The sequence below is a fragment of the Ruditapes philippinarum genome, unplaced genomic scaffold, assembly GCF_026571515.1.
Source record: "Ruditapes philippinarum isolate M1 unplaced genomic scaffold, ASM2657151v2 ctg2169_1_1_1_1, whole genome shotgun sequence".
Taxonomy (NCBI): Eukaryota; Metazoa; Mollusca; class Bivalvia; order Venerida; family Veneridae; genus Ruditapes; species Ruditapes philippinarum.
The window spans coordinates 77535-87424 of NW_026863053.1; the positions used below are offsets into that span (position 1 = coordinate 77535).

Here is a 9890-nt window from a genome sequence, read left to right on the forward strand (position 1 = left end):
GTATTTAATAGCTGAACTTCTTCAAGGGAAACAACTTGTTATACATATGTAATTTCTATTTCGTTACATTTACTTCCCTTGGTTTTTTTATTTTCTTTAAATTTACGCAAATCACATTCGATTATGTTTATAATTTATCATTTCCCAAAATAGACACATGGCATTTGCTTGTATGCATAGATAGCAACTCACAAATGAAATACAGATTTTAGATTTTCTCATCATATGCCTGGCGTTTTTGAAAATAGCAATAATAAGTAAGAAGTATAAATACATTCTTCATTTGATAATAATATTTCTATATCAACTTGTTTGATGAAACAGTAAGGTTTCTTAGCCGATGATATACAGTGGTCAGTGAAAGACATGCAATGTGTATTATTTAGTAAGTGAGTTGTATTACCGTGAGTTGTATGCACTAAGTGATATACAATGAGTTGTATGAACTAAGTGATATATTATGAGTTGTATGACCCAAGTGATTTCAATGAGTTATATGCACTAAGTGATATACAAAGAGTTGTATGCACTAGTTGATATACAATGAGTTGTATGAACTAAGTGATATACAAATGTACAATGAGTTGTATAAACTAAGTAAAATACAATGAGTTGTGTGAACTAAGTGATATATTATGAGTTGTGAGATCAAAGTGATTTCAATGAGTTGTATGAACTAAGTGATTTCAATGAGTTGTATGTAGTAGTAAGTGATATGCAGTGTATCTTATCCAGTAAGTGATATACCGTGAGTTGAATGCAGTAAGTGATATGTAACAAGTTGTCTTCAGTTAGTCATATACTTTGCGTTGTATGCTGTGAGTGATATAACGCAATGACTGATATACGTTGAATAATAAACAGTCGAGAAAATATTGTGAGTGATGTACAGTGTGTGTGTGAAATATAGTGAGTGATATACAATGAGTGATAAACAGTGAATGATATACAGTGAGTGGTATATATAGTGAGTGTTATATAAAGTGAGTGATAAAACAGTATATATATAGAGAGTGAGTGATATATAGTGAGTGATATATAGTGGATGATATATGGTTAGTGATATATAGTGAGCGATGTATACTGAGTGATATACAGTGAGTGACATATAGTGAATGATACATATTGAGTGATATACAATGAGTGATTTACCGTGAGTGATACACAGTAAGTGATAAACAGTGAGTGATATCTAGTGAGTGATATATAGTGGATGATTTATAGTGAGTGATATACAGTGAGATATATACTGTGAATGATATATAGTGAGTGATATACAGTAAGTGATAAAAAGTGGGTGATATACAGTGAGTGATATATTGTGAGTGATATATAGTGAGTGATAAACACTAAGTGATATACAATGAGATAATACAATGAGTGATTTACAGTTATTGATAAACAGTGAGTGATATATATTGATTATATAATATAGCATATTTTAGCTCTGACACAAATTTTTGTAGAACATATTTATATATAGCCCTTGAAAATTAATACAGATCCTGTATACGCCTTTATATTACAAAACTTAGCCTTTTGTTATTCAAAGTAGATGTAATCTATTTCGGCGCATCTTAATACAAAGAGTTCGTTTTTTGTTGAGCATGAAACAAACATATCGTGGATCTTCAATATGTGTTTATATTAGTTTTTAATTTACCAGAACCTATGCCCGGTACGTATAAAAAATTCAGGAAAGTTTATCATCAATCAACTGTTGGTTTATAAGTACTTGGCAATAATTACCTTACTTCCTTAGAATTTATTCACGTTCTTAGAAATACAACATACGCTCCTATTCTATAGTGAAATATTTTTCGGGTTATAAAAGCGTAAAAAAATCTTTCTTTGAGGTAAAGCTGATGGAAAAAATGTAGGAGAGATTTTTTTAACGATCTGAAGTGTTTGTCCATTTAGGATATAGATTACCAGCGTTCGCTAGTTCCGCGCGCGATTGATTATTAGCACGTGCTTTATGTTAAAACGAAAACCTTTGAAAACCTAATTACCCTCGTCTTCTGTTTTGGTAGCTGCAGAAACACGAGGTAAAGGAGTTTTACCTTTGCTCTTAGCAAATTAAGCGCTACGGTCTTAACAATAGATTTGTTTCTCAACAGCATGAAAAGCTAGGAATAACCAGGCAAAAAAACAATAATAATAATAAAACGAAGAGTGGAACTTATGCTATGTTTCGGGTCTATCATGGGACAGAGGATCGCAAAGCGACATTCAGAACGCGGAGTATCTCTCTACAACCAACAGAATTATGCTGAGGCGTTGCTTGAACTTGAAGATGCATGTAAAAAACTGACCAAAGAAGAGGATATTTTTAGAAATTTAAATTATCTATGTTTGGTGTATATGGAGCTGGGTAGATACCACGATGTTTTATTATGTGCAAAACGTCAGGTAGTCGTTAGCGGTCAGATGCAGAATGATGCCCTGCAGGCAGAGGCCACCTTTAACATGGCACGTGCTTATGAAAGATTAGGGGAGTATCGAACTTCGGTGTCTCTATGCACTAGAAGTTTAGTGTGCAAAAATCTTGTAGATATGACCCCGCTTTCAGGATATGCGCATTTATGTCTGGCAAATAGTTATTACGGTCTCAGTGAAATTCGGAGGAGTTTAAAACACTATGATAAATCAGCACATGTTTCACGGATTTTGTGTGATACAGTGTTGGAATTACGAGTTTTTATGGGACTTGGGCAACTCTTTATGACGTTGCAAGACAACGCCACCGCCCTTCAGCATTACGTCAGAGCGTCTGAAATAGCTCGGCAATTTTCGGCGAATCATCCATGTGTAAAATATCAGCGTCGCGTGGCTGTTGAGATGGCAGTAGTTTATGCCAAACTTGGTCGACTCGGGGAAGCACTGGAAATATGCGAGGTAATACTCGATTAATTCGATTAATTGTAAAGAAAATCAAAGTTCTCAGTAAAATCCAACATTTGAAATAGCTAAATTTTAGCCCTTTTCTTTTTTTGCTGGTTAAAGAATACCTATAGTGTGTGGTCATAGGTTACTGTCCATTGTTCTACCTTAAGGATTTAGTCAAAGCCCAAAATATAGTTTAAAAACTTTTCCACTTATACAATAAATAACCAGTTACTTTTTTAAATAAAATTAAATTCGAACAAACCGATTTAAATTTTGAAATTGTTGTCAAATGCTTTTCAAAAGCGATTGATTGAATTTCAAATGACAGCATTGGGAATTGTAATCGTTAATATTTCAGCAAGCAAGTTGCTTGTTTTAGAACATTCTCAGGCTAAATGAACCTAATTCAATATATTCAAAATATTCAATGTTTTACAGAGTAAAGAGTTCTCTTCTAGAGAAAATATTTCTTTTAATTAGAAGGCTTTGGAACTTAAAAACATTGTGCATCTAGCACTTTACCTTCAAAATGTTTGCTCTTGAAAAAACAGAATGTGTAATTCCAGGTAAAAGTTTAATTAAAGTTTATCTTATCCATTGTTTGCGTGACTATGAAAATAATTATGAAAATTCAAATTCCACTTTAAATATCTCTTTCTAATGTATGCTTATATCAAACTGCTCTGCTCAACGACCTGTTTGTTGAAATACATTGTTTATCTGTCTACTAGAACGTTTAGTAAAGTCTGTCTTTCCTCCTCAAAAACTAAACATAATCATTTGTCTTTCAAACGTTTCGATATTTCTACTGTTATCTGTAATCAGTTGAAGTATAAATCAGCAGAAAATCTCAATAAAACGCTTCAATAATTACATTCTATGAGAGGAATCAACTACTTGAGGATTCCTGAAAATCTTTCTAATGATACTTATATCTCCCCTGAAATATTGTTACGATATAAAAAATAGTTCACCCAATATATCAAGTGTCATTATAACGCAATAATCTGCCAGCGTTCGAAATTTCTCGGTAAAAAACTCGATAACAAACCACGTTGTAAATTATATTTAATTGGTTCGGCTATCTGCAATAGATGTGATCGCTTTAGTTTTTATAACTTTTCCAGACCCTCCCGAATTCATAAGTTTGCACGAAGGTATTTTCACGAATACCTTCTTTTTTTCTTTAAAAAAATCATGATTATTTGTTGTGATATATCAATTAGGCATGGTCAAAAAAAATATATGTGAAAACAAAATGTAATTGATGTTTAAATTATTTAGGTTCGTACATGTGAGAGAGAATGAATATTTGGGCAACTTTAAAATAATTGAATTGGAGTTATTTACTTTTCTGACCTTAATTTATAAACAAGACGAATATAAAAAAATATGCTTCCAAATATGTATGTATTATTATAGTGTAAGTTTTAAATGTATAATGTGCAGAAATCAATCGTTTATTTTTATTATTGAGGTAAGGTCTACGGAGATATTCGCAGATTGTTTCATGGAAAATATGGGCTTTAAAAAACTGAAAAGCCAGGAAAACTCGTTATGTACTGGCCATTTTGACTGAAGAAAGAAAATCTGTTGTCAGTCAATCTCCAGATGCATTTTACAATGAACATTTAAAGTTTTGATTCCAACCTATTACCAATGGGATATTTATTTTTTCTTTCGGTTTCTTTCTATTAATAACAAGTCTATATTCTTTCCTTTAAATCAGACAAACTTATCTAGATAACGATATAAATATTTCATAAATCATAATCGAAATACAGAAAATTATAACTAAAGTAACATAATATTTAAATACATTTATTTTAGTTCGATTGTTATGAAATCTCCTGTAGTTTCCTCTGCAATTTTCTGTATTTCTAATATTTATGTAAAATAAGAAGTATATTTGTGACCCAACCACGAAATTCGGGGTTATACACCTAACCCACCAGGACATCTGCACAGTTTAGTTACCTTTACATCACGACAACATTTTGTTTCCCAGATCATTTTTTTTACAGTAACAAATACATGGAAAGTTTTACATTACAGTAACCTAGATACTCTAATAGAACATAATATTATAGTGACGACACGTTATTTTATGTGTTTTCTCTCCAGGAAGCCATGAAACAGGCGCTCACCCATGGTGACCGGCTCGTGCAGGCGAGGTGTTTACTCAATTTTGCAGAAATTCACCGAGAGAAACAGAATTACCAGGTGATATATACCTATCATCTAGTTACAATATATGAACATTGCTGAAAGATACCACGTCGAAGTTTTCACACTCTGAGTGCATGTATACATAGGTTTTCGTTGGATTTAAAATTTTCATCATTTTGGAAAAAAAGAGTAAAAATTGAAAATAACACAAATTTATAGACAAAAGACCCGAACTCGTTCTTAGAATAACTAAAATCTGATCTTTTTTTTCTTTTTTAATTAATAAATTGTTATCGTTAAACCTATAACCGCTACATTCTTTTAGTTTTGATGAATTGCATTTGTTATATAAACATAGAACAGGAAAAATTCTAAACCACATAGAACGTCTTTTAAATAAGTGTACTTTAGTAAGTAATAAAAAATAATTATAAAAAAAGCTTTATTTTTATATTTGAAATATTTTAATCTTGTTGATATTTTAGATAGAGTTTTAAGCCTTTTATCTTTTATTTTGTTTTTATTAGAAGATAAAACGTTTTATAATTAAAGTTTTGTTGTTTTTTTTAATTAGAAACACAATAATAAATGTTCCACTAACATAATAATGTTTTACAGAGAGCGTATCCTAGATACCAGTCAGCATACGCCATCTCTATGGAGACAGGTGACCGGAAGTGCCAACTTGACGTACTTTCCGGTATGGCTCTGTGTGTGTTTGGTTCACAAGATATGGAACAGGTAAAAATATCATTCGTCATGCCCACCATTATTGCCAAACATTATTATTAATACATTATTTATGTTTAAAAATTACTTTGTTTTAAAAGACATTTCTTTATTTTTCCAAGAGATGTTATATATGGACCTGCGCTATGCTATTAAAGTCTGTCGGAAGAATTTAAAAACCAACAAAAACTTCTAACAAACCATATGTTTTATAACATTTATCTCTTTGAACAATACATACAGCCTGCCAGGCAGCAATGGTCAATCTACGCAATCATTATTTTACCTCCCTACCCCTACCAGGCTCCGTATCAAATATGTCACGGTTTAAATTTTAATTAATCAAGATAAAATAAAATGTGCATATATTCATTCACGCTCTAATTCAATTTTTGAAATATTTTGGCTGTTATGAAATCATTTGGCTGTTATCAATAGCACTTTGATCTTTGAGAAAAAATTCGTGTCGTAATTAATGTTTATGATCTTTTTCTTTGCAAGTCACGTTTTGTATCTTTCAAAAATGAACACATGATGTTCGCATGGAAAAAAGTATTGCAACGGCCATATTTAATTTATTCTTTATTTGAATATAACTTTTGTGGTGGGGAAACAAAAATGAACGTTGCATTCTTAATAACGTGTAATCACCCAACAGATATTGCTAGTCCCAATAGTATAGAGCAATTGTCAGTACTGTACGTTCACGATTTGACATTATGTTCATGTATATGATATGTTTGTATGTATTTGTTCTGATCTGTGAATGAAACATCAGGCACTGAGGCAATATTCTATGCTTTTGACATTTTTTTCTCAGGATTGGTTTGAGAGTCAGCGCATAGTCTAGGTTCCTTCTTTATAACATTTAAAGGTACAATACCTGGATTTTCTAAATTCGCATTTTTTTATATAATTACTGTGGACCTTCAGTAAATTCACACACTTGATAATCCGAAAGTAATGCGCATTTTTAAGATATATTTTCCTTACGCATTTCCACTATAGAACTATCAGGAGCTGTGGTACTTTTTTCCATATGTCTAGTTGTAATTGTTGAAAAGTTAGAAAAATTAGTTTATAAGGTCTTTAACCCTTACCTCGCTAAATATCTTAAACGGACTTGTCTATTTTTCAATCTGGACAAAAACGTTCAAAATTTTAAGGGAAAGTTTAAAGTAAGTACTGACTGAATAGCGGCGACAAGTGTGGACAATGATCAGACGACACTTATATGCCGGCTCAACGTGGTCTGTACTGGTCGCATGAGTACATTCAGTTGATACCAGCAGGCTAGCTGCCAATTCTTCCAACATTTGTTACAAAATTCCCCTGAAAATCGTATAAATATATATGGGGAGAAAGATAAATATACAAGTGCATATTTTCAAACAAAATAATATTAATTTATCAGTGCAGTAAACTGAATAATTATATCACTCAGTAATAATTACACAATAATTACACGGTAAATTAACGTTTTAAATTCCACCTGGTTCCAGCCATCATGATAAATTTACCACGCTTTTAACTTATAAAAAGAGAATTATTCTATTGTAGCGAAATAATTACTTTCCCTCAAAGATCAAGAAAACTATTTTCCTAATTTCTCAGGTATATAAATAGAATCTTCTTTTAATACATTTTTTTCATTACAAATGTACGTAGCTTTAGATCGTTTAGCTTATTTGTGTGTTTCTAGTTTAAGTGGTACTTATGTTCATAGTGTATTTTGAAATGTGGTATTTCTTCATTTTATATACAGGCTGTAGAACTGAACGAAAAAGTACTTAAATTATCACAAGAAATAGATTCTAAGGTAAGTGTTAATATAGCATCGTGATATGATTGCATTAGGGGAGAGGGTCATCACAATCATTGGCTGCCCTGTATACAAATCTTTGCTTATGAAACTTTAGTCATATACAAGTATAAATATCAAACAAATTATTTTCAATTCATCTAAAATCCGTATGATTACAAAGTACTGTGAAATGATTGGAAAGTTATTAAAATACATTTTCTAGTATCATTAACACCCCGTCGAGACTCGAACCTTCCATTTCCTGAATCAATCGTCCGCTGTATGACTTAATCGCATATCCAGGACTGCAGCGAATTTCGTGAGGCTTAAATTAATTTGCTTTCCAGATAACTAAAGCAAAATAGTACATCCATGAATTATGGGGGGAAAATGCCATATCCTATAAATAATTGTCAAATAGTGCATCTGGTATAAATCTAAATTTCATTTTAAAGCTGCATGACTCTAGATGAACCAAAATGTTTCAAGAAAATCGAACTTGAAAAAAAAATGTTGAAAATGAGAAGAAAAAAAGGTTTTAAGAAAAGTTAATAGATTCAAGCAATAATTTACCTGTTATGTGCGATTTATGACTGTCTATGCAGTGCCTTATTTCTACTGTGTGGCCAACGCAGTAAGGGCTATTTTTGCATATTTTGACCTCTTTCTTGGTTATTTACGTGGACTTGACGTATAAATTACTTTCTTTGTTCAATTCACGATATTTTACTTTTGATACATTTTCAAAATTTCATCGAAAATGAGTATGAATCTGGAGGAATGCTGCTTTAACAAGGCACGAAAACTAGCAAAATATGTCGAGTGTTTTTACGAGTTTATAAAACTTAATTGTTGATAAAATGCTAAATATGAAATGAGCCGCGTCACGACAAAACAAACATAATGGGTTTGCGACCAGCATGGATCAAGACCAGCCTGCGCATCCGCGCAGTCTGATCAGGATCCATGCTGTTCGCTTTCAGTTTCTTTAATTGTTATAGGGTCTGTAAGCGAACAGCATGGATCCTGATCAGACTGCGCGGATGCGCAGGCTGGTCTGGATCCATGCTGGTCGCTAACCCATTATGTTGGTTTTGTTGTGACGCGGATCAAATACGTATCTCTACACATATATTCTGACATTTCATATCCAGCTCGATATGTTGGAGAGTCACCGACGACTTTGTGATATCTACATGTATCTAGAATCATCGGAATTTTCTCAACTGCACGGTTTTCACGTGCGCCAGCTGTTGAATGAGTTACAGCTGTATTGTGGGGTGTGCACGGAAATCATTGGAGCAAAAGATGAAAAGTTACGTCCCCTGCCCTGTTACCATATCATACATGAAAGGTTTGTTCGAGTTATTAACTAAGCACTTGACAGTATGTATATAATTCATTTTTCTTAGAGACTTTTTCACGTCATGTTTGTACATTTAATAAAAGTTACTTTCGACTACTTTCATAGCATTGCTATTTTAGAGTTTTCCTTTACTCCTCAATGTTTGAAATTAAAATTATACATGTATATATAATACAATCATTTATTTTTCAGATGTTTGGTCCACCTCTACCGTCCTACGTCATCATCAACGTTGTCGTTACAGAGACGTCGCCCCTGTCCCACGTGCAGACACAGGACGTCGTCTAACCCGATATCTGACGAGGAATTTTAAAAACTTTACTGATCTCTTACCGCTTATCACAAAAAGTGTTCAAAACTGTTCAATAGTTAGGTGATTATATTGAATTGCATGTTTTATTTATAATTTATATATCATTATTTATACGAATCATATATTATCCGTTTAGATTGAAGCTGAGACAGAAAATTTAGAATGTGAAATACCCGATATACTGTTTTAAACAAGAAATAGTACATGTATATATAGACTGGATTTTTCAAAACCTGGTGTTACCAGAAACTTTGATTTATTAGACCTATATTTTTAGATACGATTGGAAAAAGGTATTTGTTTAATCTAAATATGGCTTCCACAATGTCAGGTATAAATTAGACATATATCGAACAAAAGCGACAACAGGAATCATGAACGCTTCACGAAATGTTTTATTATTGTCTTATCTGTTGTAATAGCACTTTGTCTTTCTTTGATCGTGGTAAAATTAATTAAAACTTACTTCTTATCCGATGAATTGTGTGTCATTTTAATATCAGTACCAGCTTGTCAATAACAATTCTCCGAGTACAATTGAAACAATTTGATTTTATTTTGTAGAGACAAAAACGTTATCTTTGTTAACAGCACAACAAAATGGTGACATTGGTGTCACT

At 32.2% G+C, this 9890-nt stretch overlaps 1 protein-coding gene across 1 annotated transcript; it reads left to right on the forward strand.

Moving 5' to 3' along the window:
* The first annotated feature begins 1658 nt into the window (after window positions 1-1658).
* On the forward strand, window positions 1659-9747 carry LOC132720998 (43 kDa receptor-associated protein of the synapse-like). Its single transcript, XM_060705243.1, has 6 exons — window positions 1659-2898; window positions 5014-5112; window positions 5677-5799; window positions 7553-7606; window positions 8746-8945; window positions 9150-9747. The coding sequence occupies exons 1-6, from the start codon at window positions 2185-2187 to the stop codon at window positions 9268-9270; spliced, it is 1311 nt and encodes a 436-aa protein (XP_060561226.1). The 5' UTR covers window positions 1659-2184; the 3' UTR covers window positions 9271-9747.
* Window positions 9748-9890: the final 143 nt, after the last annotated feature.

Coding starts and splice junctions, on each gene's coding strand:
- LOC132720998 (XM_060705243.1), top strand. CDS start 2,185: ATGCTATGTTTCGGGTCTATCATGGGACAGAGGATCGCAAAGCGACAT. Junction 2,899..5,013: donor AAGCACTGGAAATATGCGAG/GTAATACTCGAT, acceptor TTTTCTCTCCAG/GAAGCCATGAAACAGGCGCT. Junction 8,946..9,149: donor TACCATATCATACATGAAAG/GTTTGTTCGAGT, acceptor TTTATTTTTCAG/ATGTTTGGTCCACCTCTACC.